The sequence below is a fragment of the Bubalus bubalis genome, chromosome 11 (assembly GCF_019923935.1).
Source record: "Bubalus bubalis isolate 160015118507 breed Murrah chromosome 11, NDDB_SH_1, whole genome shotgun sequence".
NCBI lineage: Eukaryota > Metazoa > Chordata > Mammalia > Artiodactyla > Bovidae > Bubalus > Bubalus bubalis.
Genome location: NC_059167.1, coordinates 76,962,842 through 76,986,573, shown reverse-complemented (window position 1 = coordinate 76,986,573; position 23,732 = coordinate 76,962,842). Strand labels below are relative to the sequence as shown.

Below are 23,732 nucleotides of genomic sequence, written 5' to 3'. Positions count from 1 at the left end.
TAAATCCAACTACTCTCTAGTTCTTTGGGTGAATGAAGAGGGGGAGTAAAAAGGTAAGAATTCTGGACACCTGGGTATGCAGGACTTGAGAGATGATTCTAAGAAAAGATAAAATGGCCATCATGTTCCCATACATTTCGAGAGTTTCCAGCAAGTTAGTGGTATCCACTGATGACCTAAACCAAGTAGTGGCTCAAGGAGTGTAGGAGCTGGAGGGAGACACTACTAGGGCTCATATGTGATGCTGCAAACTACAAAAGACCCATTTTATGTCTTCTAATAGCTCTTTTTCTGGGAAAAATCTCAAATTAAATTATTCTAAGAAGTCAAATGAGGGGCAGTAGTTTCTCTTCCGGAGAAGGCAATGGCACCCCACTTCAGTACTCTTGCCTGGAAAATCCCATGGACAGAGGAGCCTGGTGGGCTGCAGTCCATGGGGTCGCTAAGAGTCCGATGCGACTGAGTGACTTCACTTTCACTTTTCAGTTTCATGCATTGGAGAAGGGAATGGCAACCCACTCCAGTGTTCTTGCCTGGAGAATCCCAGGGACGGTGGAGATGCTGGGCTGCCGTCTATGGGATCGCACAAGTCAGACTGACGCGACTTAGCAGCACCAGCAGCAGTTTCTCTTCAGTTTTCAGGTGCTTCACTACCGTTAACTCAAAATAAAGTGAATGAAAGCGAAGTCACTCAGTCGTGTCCGACTCTTTGCGACCTCATGGACTGTAGCCTACCAGGCTCCTCCGTCCATGGGATTTTCCAGGCACGAGTACTGGAGTGGGTTGCCATTTCCTTCTCCGGGGGATCTTCCTGACCCAGGGATTGAACCTAGGTCTCCTGCATTGCAGGCAGACGCTTCACAGTCTGAGCCACCGGGGAAGCTCAAAATAATTCACCTGGCAAAGTAGCACGTCTTATGAAGGACTCTTCTGAACCCCTAATTTTTTTAACAGGTGGGCAATAAAGCAGTGTAAACATAAAATGTGCTAACAGGGTGAATCATATGGGTTCACACCACACACACACACATACATGAAAGGGTAACCACGTGAAGTGGTAAATATGTTACTTTGATTATAGTGATTATCTCAGGATATATATGTAAACCAAATCAAGTTGTACATCCGAAATATAAACAATATATGTCAGCTACAATTCAAATGCTTTTAGTTCAGTCCTTTCACACATACACACACTCTCTCCTTCTTTAGTAGCTAATGTCTTCATACATCTCTGTTCACCAGTTTGTTTCTAAATATTCAAAGGGAGAATGCGTGAGAATTACCTTAAGAGAAATCGTTCCCTCTGAAGCAGATGAAACAAAGCTTTGTGTGTCATGGTCACTAATATGATGGGCTTTAGTCTTGACCAGAGTTTATGAAGATATTAAAGCATGTGCATGTTTATAAACTAGAGAAGAATTAAAAGAGGATAGGAGGAAAAAAGAATCTCACACACAAGAACATAGTCTTCTTAAATACCTGGAATTGAAATTATCTTATTTTCTTTATTATAAGGAACATATGAAAAATCTTTCAGTCAGGAAGAGTGAAGGAGTCTTAATGACCTAGCACATGTTAATATTCTGACTTACTAGGGTGACTCAAAAGTTTGGGAAGGAGAAAAGAAAATTCCTTGTATCATTTCTTGATCTTATTAGATCCAAATACAGCTAGTTTGCCACATAATACAGATAGAGGTCTCACGTTGCGAGTATATATTTCCAACTTGTTAATGCTTCTCCCAAGAGCTGACTTTTAGGAATAACAAAAGCCATGTATTAAAACTTTCAAAACTCCTTGTGCTGAAGTGGGGAAAGCACTGGATGAGTAGCCTGTTAAACTAGACTTTTGTCTTAGCTTTTCTACTAACTTTTCAGTCTTAGCAAATCCCTTAACTTTGAGCTTTTGTGCACTGTAACACTAGGACCAGCATCCCAAGGGTGCCATGGTATTAGAATGAGATAGCTTAGATGAAAGGACCTTGAAATTCCTGAAATGCTATGTAATGACTGAATTCCAGATGATAAGATCAAAGATAGCAAAGCTGACCAATATTATAAAAGAAAGCATATTACAGAAGAGCCCAGATTCATTATAAGTTTGTGTCTCATCTTTCTCTGTCATGCAATGTGTTTAACAGAATGGGTTATATAAAGAAGAAAAAACAAAGAATCAGGGGAGTCGGCCTGGGACAGCTCAAATGCTTACTCATTACTATTTAAGGAGTAAGTTAAGGGCCAGCTGCTGGGCCATAACCCCTGTTGAGTGGTATCTACTTGTCAAAGTGCACAGGCACTTCCGGGTTACCCTCACAGGCAATGACAACACGTCTGGTGCTGGCCTTGGCCCGGTATCTGCAGTTGGGAGCCCTGGAGCTTCCTGTCTCCCTGCAGTCTGTGACCCTCACTACACCCTCATGGCAGTTCATCTGGCCATTCTTGCACTGAATGTTGGTGGTGCTGCAGATACTACGGATGTTCCAAAGATCTTCATGAATGAAAGTGTTGAAGCGCTTGCACTGATGTGAAGTCATCTTTCGTCTTTGCATCATCAAGTTGCAGTAGCTGTCATTGCCTCCTGTCTCATCAGGGTCCACGTGTTGCCTCAGGAATCGTTGGTACATGCGATCCTGGCCATAGGAGGGCTGTACCAGCCCTAGCCCCAGCAGGGTCAGCAGCAAGAGCAGAAGAAAGGCCTGGGTCCTCTGGAGAGCCATCACTGCCTTGGAGATGCCTAGAGAAGACCAAGGGGCAAGAAAAACCATCCCAGGTTCAATAGGAAGTGAGCAACCCAAAGCAGCAAGGAGAATTTTTGGAGCAACAGACAGGGCCTTTTTATACACATCCAGTCTAAGGTTTAGGCCCAGCTGAGTTCCTAGTTTGATACATATGGTTACTACTGTCCTTTGTTTTCAAAGATGCTGCTTCATGATGGTGGATCACACTGTGTGTGATTATAACGCTGGGGATTTGCATCTTATTCCACCTACAGCCTATCCTTAACAATAATGATCAGGATTAAACATAACTATCATTCGTTTAAATGCCACCTTCTCTGTTCATGACCACGTTTTGCCTGTGCACAGAAAGACCCAAAGCTCTGTGTCACATTGCTGTGTCTGCTGCTGCAGATACGCAATACGGAGTTAGGAGGAGAGGAAAGTAAAGGAGTTGTGGGAAGCAGGGTGGCAGGAAGAAATGATGCTCGATTTACTCCTCACCCCAGGAGCACTGGATGCAACTTCTGAAGATACACTTAGCACTTGGGTAAGAGCTTCATCACCACAATGTACTTTGCATGGTCTGTCCCAAAACTAAGTGTGCACAATTCTGTCTCCTTTCTCTCATTCTGCTTCTTTGTGACCAACAACATGGTTTAGCAACACGACTAGCTACAGAGAAGATTTTACTTTTCAAACAAGAGCATGGATGGCCTCAGTCACAGTAACCAACTGATTTAGTAAGACAAGGAAAAATACTATGAACAGAGTTCAATGTAGACATCCATGGGTGCCTCTCAAAGTTCTACCTACAACAGAAAATTAAATGATCTCCAAATCCTTCCAACACATACTTTTTGGTTAGAGCTTGCCACAAAGGCTTTCTCCACTGAATGCAACGATCTCAGTAAGAACTTCTTTTTATACAGTGGTCCCAAGGACCTAGTTCTGCCACACTAACTGTATGACCTTGGGAAAATTACTTAACCTCTCTCAGTATATTTCCTCAAAAGTAAAATAAGCATAAAGGTAATACCTACCTCTAGGAATGTTGTGAAGAAGAAATGATAAAATCATTGTAAAGTGCTTATCATAATGCCTAGCCTATGCTAAGTGTTCAATAGGGATCAGCAATGATTATTTTTAGCATTTCCATTTTTTCTTGGTTTCCTTTGTTCTCTTCATTCTGCTAAAATGACAACTACACTTAATTGCATATATTATAGGCACCCTCCTTCTTATACTGTAGAGAACCTATATTCCCAAGACATTAGAAGGCTTTTTTGCAGCTGAACTATCTCAGCTACTAGGATTTATGCTGTGTACCTACACAAATGTTCCCTCTCCAAAGTGCATGGAATTTTCTTCCTTGCCTGTCACCCTTTTTCTAAGGACTTGACAATTTTGAGTTCTTTTTCTCTTATCCTTGCAAAGTCAGCAAAACATAGTGGAATAGGATTTCAATTTCACAAATGATTGACCTAAGATAAAATGACTTGCCTGTGATTAACACTTCATTCTAAGTAGCTTTTTGGTTGTGAGAGAACACGAGATCAAGAGAAAAAATACTAGGAAGGGCTGGCTACTCAGCTGCTAGCTCCATCAGCAAGTAGAGAAGCACCCTGTCTCACTGCCACATGATTTCCTGGGAAAATGTCATTTGTTCTAACACCAGGGTTGAGGACGCAATAATAATGCTCTAAGCAGATGTTCGGAGATGTGAAGTTTTAAAAAAAATTTTAAATTTATTTAGCTGTAGTTGTGGTGCTGTTCTGGAGCCCACTGCTCAGTAGCTGTGGTGTGTGGGCTTAGATGCTCTGGGCCACGTGGGATCTTAGTTACCTGATCAAGGATTGAATCCCCATCTGTTTCATTGCAAGGTGCATCTATTAACCACTGGACCACCAGGGAAGTCCCTGGAGATGTGAGTTTTCACAACTATGATGTGATCAATGTAGTAATGGTCCAAGCCTTTGACCTTCCCCATTGAGACCATAGGATTTCCCTGGTGGCTCAGTGGTAAAGAATCCGCCTATAATGCAGGAGATGCTGGGTCAATCCCTGGGCGGGGACGATCCCCTGGAGAAGGAAATGGCTATGCATTCCAGAATTCTTCCAGAATTCATAGGACTCCCCGGAAATCCTATGGACAGAGGAGCCTGGATGGCTAAAGTCCATGGGGCTGCAGAAAAGTCGAACACCACTTAGTGACTAAACAACAACAGTCAAGACCATAAGAGGGCAAGAGTCTGTTTGGAAGCCCCCTATACCTCAACAGATGGTACTGGTTGGAGAACCCGAGAAAGAGTTCTAGTAGTCTACTACTACCACTACTACTACTACTAAGTCTCTTCAGTCATGTCCGACTCTGTGTGACCCCATAGACAGCAGCCCACCAGGCTCCCCCATACCTGGGATTCTCCAGGCAAGAACACTGGAGTGGGTTGCCATTTCTTTCTTCAGTGCATGAAAGTGAAAAGTGAAAGTGAAGTTGCTTAGTTGTGTCCAACTCTTAGTGACCCCATGGACTGCAGCCCACCAGGCTCCTCCGTCCATGAGATTCTCCAGGCAAGAGTACCGGATTGGGTTGCCAGTGCCTTCTCCAGTAGTCTACTAAGCACTGGAAATTTCTTGCTTCCTAAGGGCCTTTTTTACTTTATAATAGTAAGACAAATTTTCCAAAAGAGTTTTGGAAAATTCTTCTCCCTACTTTGGAGAGAAATGACAATGTTTTCAATTTTGAAATAGATGAAACTTTGACCTACTCTTCCATCCCTTCCTCCATAAATTGAATACTTTCTGTGAGGCTGGGCTCTGTGTGGTACCAGGACACCAGCCTCTAACCCAGGTATTGAGGAAACAGGACTTTTGGTCCATTTCAGGACATGTAGGCATCAGGGGAGGCCACCATGGGGAATACTGTGACCATGATAGTCATTCATAAGATGGCAAAAATAATGATGCATAATTGTAGTTTATTAACTACACTCTAAATAAGATATCCGGGTATCTGTTGATTAAATTAGGTAACACCAAATTCATAGATTAATTAGCATATTTTACAAAGACTGCCTGTTAACTTAAGCTTGTATTTACTTGAAGTGAAGTGAAGTAAAGTGGCTCAGTCGTGTCCGACTCTTTGTGACCTCATGGACTGTAGCCTACAAGGCTTTTCCGTCCATGGGATTTTCCAGGCAAGAGTACCAGAGTGGGTTGCCATTTCCTTCTTGAAACCATATCAAATTGAAGAATAAAGGATAAGCTTGGAATTTTTCTATGACCTCCCCAAGACCTCAGAGTTGCCAGGCATCAGTTGATAAAGGAAAAGATTAAAGAGAAAATAAGGTAGTAATCAATTTTTTGATCTTTATATGAAATAACCATGAGAATATCCTGGGAGTGTTCCATTCAAAGCACTATCAAATTTCTTCCTGCTTAAGGGAAGAGGTGGCTACCCTGAATGGATTTTGTTATTTATGCAGGATTTCAAATGTGTGCATGTGTGTGTGTGAGAGAGAGAGGGAAAGAAAATGTAATTAATCTATTGGTATTTAGTCCCAAAGGGCTTCCCAGGTTAAAGAATCTGCCTGCCAGAGCAGAAGACACAAGAGATGTGGGTTTGATTCCTGGATTGGGAAGATCCCCTGGAGGAGGAAATGGCACTGGAAAATTCCATGGACAAAGGAGACTGGTGGGCTATAGTTCACAGGATTCCAAAGAGTGGGATATGACTGGATGACTAACACACACACCCTTTCACAGAAAGGTAAAGTGCACCTCCTGAATGCCTGAAAAGCAACTGACTGATAAGGAAAGAGGCATTGCTCTACCATCCAACCCTCTCAGGTGAACAGAGAAAATGCAGAAAGATCAATAGACCAAGAATCAGTGAGAAGACTTTGATTCTTACTGATTTGAGAGGCTTTTTATTTATGAAGCATATTGTAAAGCAGAAAAGATCAGCAGCTCATTTTCTGGATTCTGATCAATGAATGCTGCTGCAGTGTAAGGGGAAAATGCAAAGAAGGAAGAGCAGAGCCAGCTCTGGGCTAGTGGCGTGGAGTGATAAAGGACTCATCCAAGTGGACAGGCAAGCCATTTTCACAGCCGACAACAATGACTCTGGAGTCTTCTGTGGCTCCATACCGGCATGGAGGCCGGGAGGAACCTCCTTTATGCTTGCAAATGGTGACCTGGAATTCAGACTTGCTTATTCTGAGATCGCCTCTGTAAGGCTGTCCATTTCTGTCGTCACAGATGGCCTTGATGTCATTCTTGTTGCCATGAATAAAGGTGTTGAGGTCTTTGCAAGGTCTGGTCAGGCGTCGATTTTTCATCGTGTTAAAACAATATTCGTCATTCCGGCCCTTTGGTTTGGCATCGTAGTGCTGGGTCAGGAAGTGTATGTATCTATAGTCATCTTGAGCCGGGGCCACTGGGGTCAGACCCAGACCCAGTATGAAGACCAAAAACAGGGGGCTCAGGACCATGACCATCTCTTCCAACAAAGGCTCCTGCCAAGGGCAAAAAGAGATGCAGTAGGGCACAGAACAGCATTGCCAAACTAGGCTAAAAGGATACAGATTTGTTTTTATGATGGGGTGCCATGAATCAGGTATCCTCTGTCACTAGGTATATCTTTTTCTTTTCCTTTCCTCAGTAGTCTCATCTGTCTTGTCAATCAATTTCTTTGGAAAGTCAATTTAAAAGTTTGCTGAACACAACTTCCAAATGCAAACACTGTTTCCTATCCCTGAAGATGAGTGAAAATTTACATTTCTAACATTAAAAAATCCATTCACACTCTTTAATTCATTTATTAACTGGGTACCAGACACCATGCTAGGTCCTAGAACACAAAGACTGTTAAGACATACCAAGTGCCTCCCTAATACAGGGTGCAGCACCCACAGGGAGATCAGCCACAGGGAAGGGATCAGAGCACCAATATACAAAAATGAGACAATAAGATATACGCTGAGAGCTATGAAGATGAGGGACTTTAAGGAACCTTGAGCCCAGGGAAGGGCAATCAGAGAGGATTGTTGAAGACGGATTCCAGGGCAATCAATCCATCAGTTGATTGTGAGGAGACCAGTGAAAGTTTCACCAGGAGGTGAATGGAAGCAGAAGTAGAAGAACTAATTCCCCAAGGAGTAAGTGTTTCATGGCCAAATGTGGAATTATTACTATTTAGAAAGAACAGCGGAGAAGGCAATGGCACCCCACTCCAGTACTCTTGCCTGGAAAATCCATGGACAGTGGAGCCTGGTAGGCCGCAGTCCATGGGGTCACAAAGAGTCGGACACAACTGAGCGACTTCCCTTTCACTTTTCTCTTTCATGCATTGGAGAAGGAAATAGCAACCCACTCCAGTGTTCTTGCCTGGAAAATCCCAGGGACGGGGAAGCCTGGTGGGCTGCCATCTATGGGGTCACACAGAGTTGGACACGACTGAAGTGACTTAGCAATAGCAATAGCAGAAAGAACAGGGACAAGTGTGGAAGAATCTGTGTCATACTTGGGAGTGGGTCTGGGGTCAGCTCTTACAGAGAACTGGAGGGAGAGGAATTCAGGCTTACTCTTGAGAGCTTCTTGCACTGGGAAGAGTTTGGATTATTCTCAGAGAATATTTTCCAGTTTCCCTGAAGGCCTAGGTGGACAGTTACACAACAGGCAAATGGTATTATCATGTGCTTAAACAAATAAACAACAAAACACTTCAGACCTTTTAATTCAATAAAAGGCTTTATAATTTGCTGTATTGATTTCTTAACATCTTCCTCAAAAGAAGAGATAGCTGCCATCATCACTCAGGAGCAGTCAACTAAAACTGTAAAGCTCATGCATCCCAGGAATGGTGTGTCACAGACACTCAGCACAGCCAGAGAGTAAATACTGTGCTTCTTGCTGGGACATGATTTTAACTCAATGATAGATAATTAAAAATAGAATTAGACAGGCATAATTTATAACAAAATAGAAAACAAGCTTCTTATGAGCCACTAAGATTTTATTTCTTCCGAAAGTTGAGAACTGGAGCATTGCAAGATGCCTATTGTTTGTAGCAGGTAGTTTCTGACTATACCATCCGTTCTTTGGAGGAAAATTGAAAGGATAGGGCCTTTTTAAAAAAACCACCATGGTCCTACTTCACATTTTGCAAAGATATGTGAATGTCCTCATGTCTAACAATAAAAAGAACTTTCCAATGTTAATTGGAAACTGATTTGTATAACTTGGTTTTTCAAATTGTTTTCCAATGAGTAACTCATCCAATTTATAATTGGCTATGTTTTCTCGTCAGTCATCACACATGCTGAGAAATTCTTAGACTGGGATAAAAATCTGATCTTCAATTTATTTTTAAATGTGCTATAATCTTTATGAATCCTAAACTTAAACAGAAGTGGTATAGTGTCATGGATATTAAATTATTAATTTTTATACTGCACTTTTCTTGTTGTAAGTCAATAAACATATTTTCATATTAAGTATTTTTGTAGCCCTTAAAGAGGCCACGAATTGTAGCACTAAACCTGTAGTGATGCTAAACAATCCTGGGAGGACAACTGTGGGTCTAGAAAGACAAAAGGATTCAGGATTCTGCTGCTTACATGGGAAGGCATGTCATAGGGTGAGCTTTCTAATCAGCCTCTGACATTGATCTGCCTTGTCTGTTTTATTGCTGTTCAGTCACTCAGTCGTGTCCAACTCTTTGCAACTCCATGGTCTGCAGCATGCCAGGCTTCCCTGTCCTTTACCATCTCCTGGAGCTTGCTCAAATTCATGGCCATTGAGTTGGTGATGCTATCCAACTGTCTCATCTTCTGTTGTCTCCTTCTCCTCCTGTCTTCAATCTCTCTGCAGTCCAACGGACTCTCAAGAGTCTTCTCCAACACTACAGTTCAAAAGCATCAATTCACTGGCTCAGCTTTCTTTATGGTCCCGAGCTCACATCCATACATGACTGCTGGAAAAACCATAGCTTTGACTATACAGACCTTTTTCAGCAATGTGATATCTCTGCTTTTTAATATGCTATCTAGGTTTGTCATAGCTTTTCTTCCAAGGAGCAAGTGTGTTTTAATTTCATGACTGCAGTCACCATGCACAGTGATTTTGAGCTCAAGTAAATAAAATCTGTCACTGTTTCCATTTTTTCTCCATCTATTTGCCATGAACTTATGGGACCAGATGCCATCCTAGTTTTTTGAATGTTGAGTTTTAAGCCAGCCTTTTCACTCTCCTTTTTCACCTTCATCAAGAGGTGTTTTAGTTCCTCTTTGCTTTCTGCCATTAAAGTGGTATCATGTGCATATCTGAGGTTGTTGATATTTCTCCCAGCAATCTTGATTCCAGCTTGTGCTTCCTCCAGCCCCACATTTCACATGATGCACTCTGCATATAAGTTAAATAAGCAGAGTGTCAGTATACAGCCTTGACATACTCCTTTCCCAATTTTGAACCAGTCCATTATTCCATGTCTGGTTCTGACTGTTGCTTCTTGACCTGCATACACATTTCTCAGGAGGCAGGTAAGGTGGTCTAGTATTCCCATCTCTTTCAGAATTTTCCAGGTTGTTGAGATCCACACAGTCAAAGGCTTTAGTGTAGTCAATGAAGCAGATATAGATGTTTTTTTCTGGAATTTCCTTGCTTTTTCTATGATCCAGTGGATGCTGACAATTTGATCTCTGGTTTCTCTGCCTTTTCTAAATCCAGCTTGTACATCTGGAAGTCCTCAATTCATGTACTGTTGAAGGCTAGCTTGAAAGATTTTGAGCATTACCTTGCTAGCATGTGAAATGAGCCCAATTGTACAGTAGTTTGAACATTCTTTGGAACTGCCCTTTTTTGACATTGGAATGAAAACTGACCTTTTCCTGTCCTGTGGCCACTGCTGAGTTTTCCAAATTTGCTGGCATAATGTGTGCAGTACTTTAACAACGTCATCTTTTAGGATTTGAAGTAGCTCAGCTGGAATTCCATCACCTCCGCTAGCTTTGTTTGTAGTGATGCTTCCTAAGGCCCACTTGACTTCACACTCTGGGATGTTTGGCTCTAGGTGAGTGCTCACTCCATCGTGGTTATCTGGGTCATGAAGACCTTTTTCTGTATAGTTCTTCTGTATATTCTTGCCACCTCTTATTAATCTCTTCTGCTTCTGTTAGGTGCATACCATTTCTGTCCTTTATTGTGTCCATCTTTTCATGAAATGTTCCCTTGGTATCTCTAATTTTCTTGAAGAGATCTCTAGTCTTTCCCATTCTACTGTTTTCCTCTATTCCTTTGCATTGTTCAGTCAGGAAGGCTTTCTTATCTCTCCTTGCTATTCTTTGGAAATCTGCATTCAGATGGGTATCTCTTTCCTTTTCTCCTTTGCCTTTCACTTCTCTTCTTTTCTCAGCAATTTGTAAGGCCTCCTCAGACAACCATTTTGCCTTCTTGCATTTCTTTTTCTTTGGGATGGTTTTGGTCATTATGTCCTGTAAAATGTGACAAACCTCTGTCCATAGTTCTTCAGGCACTCTGTCTACCAGATCTAATCCTCTGTCTACCAGATCTAATCCTTTGAATCTATTTGTCACTTCTATTGTGTAATCATAAGGAATTTGACTTAAGCTTACATTGCATTTTTCAGTCTGCTGGGTGTGTTTTCTCTATTTTCTTGAAAAAGTTTTCCAGCAATCTCTGAAAGATAAATTTAACATCCCAACCTTCACAGAAAGGAAAAGTCTGCCCCCTGTTACCTGAGATGGAAATGACTGATAAGGAAAAAGGCATTGCTCTCCCATCCAACCCTCTCAGGGGGAAACTGAATAGAGAAAATGGGGGAAGATCAATAGACCAGGGATCATTGAGGAGACTGATTCATGCTGATTTCAGAGAATTTTAATTTATGAAGCATATTGTAAAGCATAAAAGAAAAGATCAGCAGCTCATGTTCTGAGTTCCTAGCAATGCATGTTGCCATAATGCAAGGGGGAAATGCAAGGAAGGAAGAGCAGAGCCAGCTCTGAACTACGGTCTTGGAGGGATAAAGTTCTCCTCAAGGTGGATGGGAAAGCCATCTCGACAGCGAATAACAATGACCCTGTTTGCTCTGAAGGCTCTATACCGGCATGGAGGCCGGGAGGACCCTCCTCTATGCTTGCAGGTGGTGACCTGGAAGGCAGACTTGCTTCTTCTAAGACCATTTCTGTAAGGTTCTCCATTCCTATCATCACAGACGGCCCTGATGTCATCCCTGTTGCCATGAATAAAGGTGTTGTTGTCTTTGCAGGGTCTAGTCATTCCTCGTCTCTCCATCATGGTATTAAAGTATCTGTCATCATGGCCTGTTGGTCTAGGATCATAGTGCTTCCTTAGAAATCCCCTGTACCCATCATTTTGGGCCAGGGTTTGTGGGGTCAGGGCCAGATCCAGCATGAAAACAAAAAACAGGGGGCTCAAGACCATGACCATGTCTTCCAACAAAGGCTCCTGCAAAGGGCAAAAGGAGATTAAGTAGGGGACAGAACAGCATCGCCAAATTAGGCTAAAAGGGCAAGGACTTTTCTCTCTGACAAGGTATCATGAGTCAAGTATCCTTCATCACTACTTAGTGATATTCTTTTCCTTTTCTCGTTAGTTTCATCTGTTTTGTCTATTGATTCCTTTAAAAAATCCATTTAAAAGTCTTCTGAACACAACTCCAGCCTCAGCTGAACTTTTGTATCCCTGAGGATCACTGAAAATGTACCTTTCTATCAGTTGTAACATTACAAAATCCATTCACACTCTTTAATTAACTTATTAGCTAATTTAATAACAAACACTATATAAGTCCCTACTGGATACCAGGCACCATGCTAGGTCCTGGAAGACAAAGACCATTAAGACACATCAAGTGCCTCTGTAATATGGGATGTGGCATCCATGGGGAGGGGATGGGAGCACCAGTTTACTGAGATGAGACAGTAAGATAGATGCTGAAAGCTATGAAGAAGAGGACTTCTTTGGAACCTTGAATCCCAGGGAAGGGGCGATCAGAGGATTGTTGAAGACAGATCCCAGGCACTCAGATCAATCCATCAGTTGACTGTGAGGAGAGCAGTTGCACCCTGAGGTGCTGAGGTGAAGGAAAGCAGACCTAATTCCCCAAGAAATAGGTGGTTCATGGCCAAAGGTGGAATTATTATATAAACTACCATACAGTCGTGCTCATTTCACATTCTAGCAAGTTATGCTCAAAATCTTTCAAGCTAGGCTTCAGCAGTATGTGATCCTAGAACTTCCAGATGTACAAGCTGGGTTTCAAAGAAGCAGATGAACCAGAGATCATAACACTCTAATGACAGAAAGTGAAGAGGAACTAAAGAGCCTCTTATTGAACATGACAAAGCTAGCTTAAAACTCAATGTTAAAAAGACTAAGATCATGGCATCTGGTCTCATCACTCTACGGCAAATAGAAGGGGGAAACGTGGAAGTAAGTGACAGATTTTAATTTTCTTGAACTCCCAAATCACTGCAGATGGTGACTGCAGCCATGAACTAAAAAGACACTTGCTTCATCCTCTAGCCCTTACAGAGGACTGGAGGAGGAGGAACTCAGGATTATTCTTAGGAGCTTCTTGCACTGGGAACAAACAGGATGATTCTCAGAGGATATTTTTCAGTTTCCCTGAATACATACCTACGCTGATACACAATAGGCAAATGGTAGTACCATGTGGTAAAACAAGCAAACAAAATACCTTAGATCTCTTCATCAAATCAAAGGCTTTATAATTTCCTGTATTGATTTCTTAATATCATCTTCAAAAGAAGAAGCCTGCTATCTCCTCTCAAGAGCAGACAACTCAAACTGTAAAACTCAAACATTTTAGGAATGTTTAGGAATTTTAGGAAACATTTGAGTCACAGACACTCAACACACCCAGAGAGCAAATACTGTGTTTCGTCCTGGGGCACAATTTTAACTCAGTGACAGATAATTAAAAATAGAATTAAATAGGCATAGAATATAATAAAATAGATAACAAATTTCTTACAAGTCACTAAGATTTTATGTCTTCTGAAACTTGAGAACTGAAAGATATTTGTTGTCTGTAGCAGGTGGTTTCTGCTCTACCTTCAATTCTTTGGAAAAAAATGTGACAAACAGGGCCTTTTTATAAACCACCATAGTCTACGCCACATCTCACCAAATATATGTGAATGCCCTCACATCCAACAATAAAAATAACTTTCCATTGTAAATTGGAAACTGATTTTTATAATTTTTGTTTTTCAAATTGTTTTCCCATGAGTAACTCATTCATTATTGGCTATGATTTCTTGGCAATTATCACACATGCTGAGAAATTCTTAAATGGGACAAAGATTTGACCTTCAATTTATTCTTAACTGTACTATAATCTTTATGAATTCTAAATTTAAAAATAAAAGGTATAGAGTCATGGATATTAAATTATTTTTATATTGTGCTTTTTTTACGTGTAAATCAATAAACATATTTTGATGTTAAATATTTTTATAGCCCTTAAAGAGACCACCAATTACAACACCAAACCTGTAGTGATGCTAAACAGTCCTGGGAGCACGACTGTGACTCTAGAAAGACAAAAGGATTCAGGATTCCGCTGCTTACATAGGAAGGCACATGAGCCTACATAGGAAGGTTGAGACAAATGATCTCTCTTTCTAATTGGCGTCTGGCATTGATCTACCTTGTCTGTTTTATCTTATCTATAGACAAATTTGGTATACTACCAAAGAATTACCAAATTATACCCTAAGATTCTTTGGTCATTCCTCAATACTGAAAGAAAGAAATAGCCTCTGAAATGGTTTCCATTAATTAGGCATATAAGAGTATCATTTGTAATAGAATCAGCAAAAGTATTTTGGGGAGGTTAACGAGAATCCCATGGACGAAGGGACCTGGAAGGCTACACAGTCCATGGGGTCGCTAAGAGTCGGATAGGACTGATCGACTTCACTTTCACTTTTCACTTTCATGCATTGGAGAAAGAAATGGCAACCCACTCCAGTGGTCTTGCCTGGAGAATCCAGGGACGGGGGAGCCTGGTGGGCTGCCGTCTATGGGGTCGCACAGAGTCGAACACGACTGAAGCGACTTAGCAGCAGCAGCAACAAGAAAGTGGTAGACGACTGGGAGACTCACGCCTAAAAGAATAACAAGCCGTCCTACGGGGCCACTGCTCCGCCACAGCCGCTGGGCTGCCATGCTCCCCGCGCACTGAGCTCTTTACCTTTTTACGTGGTGTTTCAGTCTCCTGGGTGTGTTTTCTTTTTCTACTTTTTTGGAAGACACTTTTCTTGAATTGTAATCAGTTAAGTCTCCTGCTCTGCAATGCACAAATATTGCCTTTTAACGTCAAAAGGAGTTGTAGAATGGCAGGCTATCAAGGTTGAAAGTATCCTTAATGGTCACACTGTGAACAGAGGCCAGAATCCGAGTAAACAAATTTAGTAGAACCTGAGCTGGTAGTACCCCAAAGAGTCATTAGGTGGCAGTGGTGGATAGGAATGTTGTCTCCCTTCCTTGGTGGTAACTGTGGGTCCTTGTAGGCAGAATCAGTATTGTACAGGGAATATTGCTGATCACAGAAGACGGTGTAAGCTGGCAGGCCTGGCCACAGTCTCTGTCCAAACACTCTATGCCTTAGATATTAAGACCAAGGACACCTCACTAGATACGAGTGTCAAAACAAAAGTCACAAAGCTCAGGATATCACAAATAAAGATTTAGCTGTCATCAGGTTTCATGCCTGCTATTCCCAAACCATTATTAATGGGATCTTAAGCAAACAATTACCTATTTACTTATAAATGTTTATTGCACCCCACTCAGTCACTCAGCCGTTACCGACTCTCTGTGACCGCATGGATCCTGGCCCACCAGGATCTTCTACCACAGCATTATTCTGGCAAGAATACTGGAGTAGGTTGCCATGCCCTCCTCCAGGATAACTGTTTCCTATTGGAGCATAATCTACAACAGGGCAGAGAGCATATTATTCACCTTGAATCATATCACATGCCTCACAGCACACCCACAATATATATATTTTTTTAATGACTGATTACATTTTCCTCTCCAAACCTAAATTTGCTTATCTATAAAATGAGAGTTGCTCACTGTAAAAGTCTGAAATTCCGTGGTTCTCATTAAGGCATCAGGGAACGTTTCTAGTTTCATAGCAAATGTCCAGTGACCATGGAATTATAAAGATAAGTTTGTATGGATTTATTCGGTGGCACAGCCACCAGCTGAAAGAAAGAGATGATAGGATGATGTGAGCCCAGTCTCATTGGTATGTATCTTCCCTTAAGGCTCAGGATGTAAGCCCAGCCCTCTTCACCTCTAGTTAAGGCACTGACCCTACCTCAGGCCTTGGCACCCTAAAAAGGTACTTGTTTATTGGGAGGTTGAAGGCCTTCATGGTCCAGTCTGGGGAGGTAAAGGAATATCCTTATTTCTGATTTACAAAATTTGCAAAATTCATCCTGTAACAACTCAGCTGAAGTTTGCTTAGACTTATTGTAATTTTGTGGAGAAGAAAATGGCAACCCACTCCAGTGTTCTTGCCTGGAGAATCCCAGGGACGGTGGAGCCTGGTGGGCTGCAGTCCATGGGGTTGCTGAGGTCGGACCCGACTGAGCGACTTCACTTTCACTTTTCACTTTCATGCATTGGAGAAGGAAATGGCAACCCACTCCAGTGTTCTTGCCTGGAGAATCCCAGGGACGGGGAAGCCTGGTGGGCTGCTGTCTCTGGGGTCGCACAGAGTCGGACACGACTGAAGTGACTTAGCTTAGCTTATTGTAATTTTGACTCCCTGAGACATCCAGAAACCAAACCCCAACAAACACACTATGGCCACCTCTATCTAACATCTGCTCCCCCACTTCACACATTGTTTTCAATTCTCACATGTTTGCAATTCTAAACTTCTGGAAACAAGAGGTAAGATGGAATTGGGAAAAAACAAATAAGAGACAGAATGTTTGTGGTACAGAAGTGAATCTGCCTAGGCAAATGGTACAGAGCCTCACATTTGGTCAAGGATAGTTAGACTCCTTTACACAGATCCTTCAGGACCCAAGCACATAATTGGCAGTGGAATTTATTTCAAATATACTTTAGATTTTTATCCTGTGTCTCAAACTAATCCCTTGGTCTTTATAAAAAGTAACATTCTTGTCCTCTCCAACAGGCAGTATTTCGTATTCAAGGGAGCCATCAAACTTCATGTACCAGAGAATTACCCCAACCTTTGATGATGAGTAATTATGGTCAGTGCACCTTCTTTTGATCTTGGGGTGTGTTCCACTTTGCTTTCAAAGAGCACCCAAAACTTGCTTTCTTCCTTTTCTGCTGTACCACACAGCTTGTGGAATCCCGGTTCCCTGACAAGGAATTGAACCCATGCCTTTGGCAGTGAAAACATAGCATAGTCCTGCTTGGATTGCTAGGGAAATCCTCCAAAATTTTCTTAAAGAAGTTAGCAGGGAAGTTTACAAGTAAACAGAGATTGGACTTCCCTGGTGATGCAGTGGTCAAAGCCCGACACTCCCATGCCTGGGGCCAGGGCTTGATCCCAGGTCAGGGGACTAGATCCCTCACGCCACAACTAGGAGTGCCAGCGCCACAACCAAAGATCCTGCGCACTGCCGCAAGGACTGACGATCCCTGTGCCACAGCTAACACCTGGGGCAGACAATAAATAAATAGATATTTAAGAAAAAGAAAACGAAGAGCTAAAAATACACTTTCTGTTTCTTTTCTTGTTCAGCGTCATACAAAACCTATATTGCGGAGGTAGGGGTGAGATGGGGCTCCAGATACCCTTCAGCAAACAGCTTTCCCCAGGCTTTGGGGAATTTATCACAATTTAGAAATCTGTCCTAGCCCTCCACTTGCTCCCTGCTGCTGCTGCTGCTAAGTCGCTTCAGTTGTGTCCGACTCTGTGCGACCCCAGAGACGGTAGACCAACAGGCTCCCCCGTCCCTGGAATTCTCCAGGCAAGAACACTGGAGTGGGTTGCCATTTCCTTCTCCAATGCATGAAAGTGAAAAGTGAAAACGAAGTCACTCAGTCGAGTCCAACCCTCAGCGACCTCATGGACTGCAGCCCACAAGGCTCCTCCGCCTGTGGGATTTTCCAGGCAAGAGTACTGGAGTGGGGTGCCATTGCCTTCTCCTCCACTTGCTCCCAGTGGCACTAATTTGCCTTTATCTACATATAGGATATCCCCCAAAGAAATCTGTTTTCATTTTAAACTTTGGAATCTAATTCATTTTCTTCTGAATTCGTGAGCTTGGGCCCAGAGGCTTTAAAATACGGGAAAATAGTTTCATTAAAATGGATGGATGGCTATAGTATATAAACAAAAAACAGACAAGTAAAACAATGGATTACCCAGATGGAAGAATCTTACAAAAATCTGGAAGTTTCCCTCCAACTGCAGAGGGGTTCCAGCTATTTGTTCCTGGAGATGGGTTCCAGCCAAGTGAATCTGGAGGTCCCTCCTGGTTCTGATCACACAGTGATCAGATGAACAGGGTGGAGAGACCAGGTCTGAAAATTCCCAACCCTGAGAGTGACACACAAACCAAGGACACTGCTCTTGAACAAACAATGAGAGTCATTCACCTCTTCCCTGGGCATGATTTGGTCAACTATTAACCCATATTTGGATTAGAGATTTGTTCTAGGAGGCAAAGTTTGATAAATGTGGCCTTTTGTCCCCGAGTTGGCTTTTTCTGACATCCCTGGTTCTTACTCCTGCCCAAGACAGGATTGAGGTTTCATTGTTCCCATGCAATATCTGGATCCCAAAGATGTTGTTTCTTGGGCCAGTTCCAAGAACTTCCTTCTAGAAGCCTGCAGAGAAGATGGGGTCCCCCAGGAGGATGCTGCTCCACTGTACTTTCTGTTTACCCACAGAATTTGGTATCATGAACAGGTGCTAAGTAGGTTTTATAGAACCAGGAAAGCACTTCCAGAGAAGGTTATGTGATAGCTGTTAGCACCCTGCACCTGACCTCAACCTCCCATCTGTTAACCTTCAGAAATATCCTTATCATATTCTTGGGCTTCTCTTTCCTTTCATCTTTACCTGTCCACAAATGACTGTGAGTGTCTAATTTTCTGCTGTAAAATTGAATAACTCCACCATCAATGCAAGAGAAGGCAATGGCAAACCCACTCCAGTACTCTTGTCTGGAAAATCCCATGGGCAGAGGAGCCTGGTAGGCTGCAGTCCATGGGGTTGTGAAGAGTCGGACATGACTGAGCGACTTCACTTTCACTTTTCACTTTCATGCACTGGAGAAGGAAATGGCAACCCACTCCAGTGGTCTTGCCTGGAGAATCCCATGGACAGAGGAGCCTAGCAGGCTACAGTCCATAGGGTCACACAGAGTTGGATGCAACTTAGCAGCAGCAGCAATCTGTCCATAGAACTGACAATGCCAAAAGCAAGTTGGTGAATAATGAATGATTACTTTTATTCTAATTGTTTTTCTTTTCACCTTGGTACAATGAGGTGATGAAAACAGGAAACAAGATTTTGAAATAAAAAGAAAATTTTACTATTTCATTAAAATGCATCTAAATGCTTACTAATATGCCAGATACTAATATACAGATTCAAATTTGGAAAACTCAGCAGTGGCCACTGGACTGGAAAAGGTCAGTTTTCATTCCAATCCCAGAGAAAGGCAATGCCAAAGAATGTTCAAACTACTGCACAATTGCACTCATCTCACAGGCTAGTAAAGTAATGCTCAAAATTCTCCAAGCCAGGCTTCAACAGCAGGTGAACTGTGAACTTCCAGATGTTCAAGCTGGATTTGGAAAAGGCAGAGGAACCAGACATCGAATTGCCAACATCCGCTGGATCATCGAAAAAGAAAGAGAGTTTCAGAAAAACATTTACTTCTGCTTTGTTGACTATGCCAAAGCCTTTGACTGTGTGGATCACAACAAACTGTGGAAAATTCTTAAAGAGATGGGAATACCAGACCACCTGACCTGCCTCCTGAGAAATCTGTTTGCAGGTCAAGAAGCAAGTTAGAACTGGACATGGAACAACAGACTGGTTCCAAATCAGGAAAGGAGTATGTCAAGGCTGTATATTGTCACCCTGCTTATTTAACTTCTATGCAGTGTACATCATGTGAAATGCCAGGCTTGATGAAGCACAAGCTGGAATCAAGATTACCGGGAGAAATATCAATAACCTCAGATATGCAGAAGACACCGCCTAATGGCAGAAAATGAAGAGGAACTAAAGAGTCTCTTAATGAAAGTGAAAGAGGAGAGTGAAAAAGTTGGCTTAAAACTCAACATTCAGAAAACTAAGATCATGGCATCCAGTCCCATCACTTCATGGCCAATAGGTGGGTAAACAATGGAAGCAGTGAAAGACTTTATTTTTGGGGGCTCCAAAATCACTGCAGATGGTGACTGCAGCCATGAAATTAAAAGACGCTTGCTCCTTGGACGAAAAGTTATGACCAACCTAGATAGCATATTAAAAAGTGGAGACATTACTTTGCTGACAAAGGTCCATCCAGTCAAAGCTATGGTTTTTCCAGTAGTCATGTATGGATGTGAGAGCTGGACTATAAAGAAAGTTGAGTGCCAAAGAATTGATTCTTTTGAACCGTAGTGTTGGAGAAGATTCTTGAGGTCCCTTGGACTGCAAGGACATCAAACCAGTACATCCTAAAGGACATCAGTCCTGAATATTCCTTGGAAGGACCGATGCTGAAGCTGAAACGCCAATACTTTGGCCACCTGATGGGAAGAACTGACTCATTTGAAAAGACCCTGAATCTGGGAAAGATTGAAGGCAGGAGGAGAAGGGGATGACAGAGGATGAGATGGTTGGATGGCTTCACAGACAGGATGGATATGAGTTTGAGTAAGCTTCAGGAATTGGTGATGGACAGGGAAGCCTGGTGTGCTGCAGTCCATGGGGTCTCAAAGAGTCGGACACAACTGAGCAACTGAACTGAAATGCTTACTCAAAATGCCTACAATGAGAAGCTACAGTTAACCTTCCATATCCACAGGTTCCCCATCCTCAGATTCAACCAACTATGGACCGAAAATATTTGAAAAAAAAATTCTAGAAAGTTCTAAAAAGCAAAATTTTAAATTCACTGTGTCCCAGCAACTGTTTACATAGTATTCACATTGTATTAAGTATTATAAGTAATCTAGAGATCATTCAAAGTATAGGGAGGATGTGTGCAGATTATTTATTAGTACAAATACTATGTCATTTTATATAAGGGGCTTGAGCATCGGGTTTAGGTCCCTTGGCAAGTCCTGGAACTAATTCCTGTTGAATACTGAAGGACTACCCATAATCTATGATTAATGAATGCTATATCTTTTTGTCAGTAACTTCAACAGATGGGAAGTGCCATGGTGGCCCAGACCCCAAAGCGTCTGCCTGCAATGTGGGAGAGCCAGTTCGATCCCTGTGTTGGCAAGATTTCCCTGGAGAAGGAAATGGCAATCCACTCCAGTACTCTTGCCTGGAAAATCCCATGGATGGGGGAGCCTGGTAGGCTACAGTTCATGGGGTCACAAAGAGTCGGACACGACTAAGTGACTTCACTTACCTTACCTTCAATAGATGGGAGACAATTGCACTGCCAATTGAAAAAAATGCTCATATATTAAAAAATGTTCTGACAGCTTGAACGTAAAGCCATCCCCTTTATTTTGAAATGTCTTTCACTCTCTCCTTCAAACCAATAGTTTGCCTGCACAAAGGCACAGGAAGCACGGGTTCTCCTTCTATGGACTTAGTGCTAGTGTACTTTGCCCTTTATACAGAGAACATATGTTTAGTTCTGTCCTCTAGGGTAATTATAAAAGTAGGTGATGGAGGGAAGAGATTAATCTATAAATTCCTTCACAACAAAAAATTTTAGGTCTCTAAGTGTGAAACTTATCTAGTAACAGAAGTCAATGGTTAAAGGAGGATGAAGCCCACATGGAAATAAGGATTACCCTTCTACCTCCAGGAAGCAGAAAACACTATTGAGGGCGAATGGGGACAAAGTCCTACTGGCCTACCTTTATTTCCAAATAAAAACAAACATTAAACATTCAGTTTTCAACAGACTCTGGATTTTGTGCCCATTTGCTCTTTCGCAATTGGAGAAGGAAATGGCAACCCACTCCAGTACTCTTGCCTGGAAAATCCCATGGACAGAGGAGCCTGGTAGGCTGCAGTCCATGGGGTCGCTAAGAGTCGGACACGACTGAGTGACTTCACTTTCACTTTTCACTTTCATGCATTGGAGAGGGAAATGGCAACCCACTCCAGTGTTCTTGCCTGGAGAATCCCAGGGACGGGGAAGCCTGGTGGGCTGCCGTCTATGGAGTCGCACAGAGTCAGACACGACTGAAGCGACTTAGCAGCAGCAGCAGCTCTTGCCCAGGTATTTCAGTGTGTTCTGAGAATAGCTGACCAGAGACTGTTGGCTCAAATACAGATTCAAAAGAGGGGTTTCACCAGCCTGCTGTGGTCCACTTTCTCAACCATCTAATTTATGAATCATGCTGGCAAATGCTTCTAACAGTAACTGGGTAAACCTCTTAGCTTTGACTGCTTATACATTCACATCTGCTCTTTTAACAATAGCCAGAGCCATTCCTCTTTTTCTAGAATGATTTTCCCAAGCCAAACTAATTTGGCTCAAAAGAGGATGTTGAGGGTGGGGAGGAAAGTTATGGAAAGTTATGGAAAGTTACCAGGAAAAACACAATAAACAAAAGTAGGGTTGTTATGCAACTTAAGTCTTTGGCTTCTCCAGTTGGCAAGAGTTTGTAGAGATTTGGTCATCATCTTCTTCCCGGTACAGCAAGGGAGACGTTCTTACAAATGGAGGTTTCCCTTATAAATGTAAATGTTTCTTGTTACAAAAAGGTAACTCCTACTAGGTTTTCAGGATTTTCTCCTTGTCTACTGTTTTTTAGAAAACAACCAAGTTTAAACAACCAAGTTTAAATAATATGCCAAAGAGACATTTTGGGGTGGCAAATTCTGCTCCCCTACAGCTCACTTGAGATTTCCCCAGGCCCCCAAATGCTGTTGAAAATCGCTTTTACTGTCCTTCCTAAGTAAGCCTGTGTCGTTATCATTTGGTGTGCTGTCACAGAATAAGAAAGTTGAGGATCCCAAGGTTCCACTAAGAAAGTTTAGAGAAGAGGTTGTTGGCGAAGTGTCTCAAAGAATTTCACAATTCAGGCTGAAGATGGGTTAAGGGGGAGAAGACAGAGGAGAAAAGGAAAACACGAGTTCCCAAATGTCAAGTTATGGTTGCAAAAACTTGACAAGTTAGGGTTCATAAATCTGGCGATCATCCTGTTTTCCTAAGGAAGTGTAGCCCTCCTCGGATTTCCCTTCCGTTCACCAATTCTGCGGTCACGCTTAGAGCCTATGTTCTAGGCCACAGGCATTTCATGCTGGCAGCTCTCCTCAGCTGCAGAAAATAAGCAGCGGAGTAGGAATGTGGGCTGGAAGAGCGCATGGCAACCCACTCTAGTATTCTTGCCTGGAGAATCCCAGTCCGAGGAGCCGGGTGGGTCACAGTCCGTGGGGTCGCAAAGAGTCGGACACGACGGAGAGACTGTACACAGGAATGTGGGATCCCTAACTGTAGAAGAACTTTCCTTCCCATTCCTCAGCCCCTCCAGTCCGCAAACGCCTCCCCACAGAACTCCATACTGTCTCTGCTAAAAAGGGACTCCCTCGCCCAAACTCCCGGATAAAGCTACCAAAAAAGGAGTAGAGGAGGAGATGAATGAGCGGGAGTGTGAACCTACCTCGGCCTCGGAACAAATCTGCAGAAATGGGCAAGACGGTGGAAACAGAAGTTTTTCTCACCCGCTTCTTCTTCCCTGTAACGACGACGTCGAGTCGGGAGAAGATGCAGAGAGGTGGAGAAGGGTCCGGGTGCGAGGC

At 42.5% G+C, this 23,732-nt stretch overlaps 2 protein-coding genes across 3 annotated transcripts; both read right to left on the bottom strand.

Moving 5' to 3' along the window:
- Positions 1–1,488: 1,488 nt before the first annotated feature.
- LOC102414812 (ribonuclease 4) lies at positions 1,489–23,721 on the bottom strand. Its single transcript, XM_025296001.3, has 2 exons — positions 23,594–23,721; positions 1,489–2,736 (listed from the first exon to the last, which is right to left on the bottom strand). The coding sequence occupies exon 2, from the start codon at positions 2,717–2,719 to the stop codon at positions 2,276–2,278; it is 444 nt and encodes a 147-aa protein (XP_025151786.1). The 5' UTR covers positions 2,720–2,736; positions 23,594–23,721; the 3' UTR covers positions 1,489–2,275.
- On the bottom strand, positions 6,626–23,732 carry ANG (angiogenin). Of its 2 annotated transcripts, XM_025295999.3 has the most exons (3): positions 23,594–23,732; positions 14,985–15,167; positions 6,626–7,236 (listed from the first exon to the last, which is right to left on the bottom strand). In XM_025295999.3, the coding sequence occupies exon 3, from the start codon at positions 7,216–7,218 to the stop codon at positions 6,772–6,774; it is 447 nt and encodes a 148-aa protein (XP_025151784.3). In that variant the 5' UTR covers positions 7,219–7,236; positions 14,985–15,167; positions 23,594–23,732; the 3' UTR covers positions 6,626–6,771. The 2 variants fall into 2 exon arrangements, with proteins under 2 accessions (XP_025151784.3, XP_025151783.3); XM_025295998.3 differs by lacking the exon at positions 14,985–15,167 and having other exon boundaries at positions 23,594–23,726.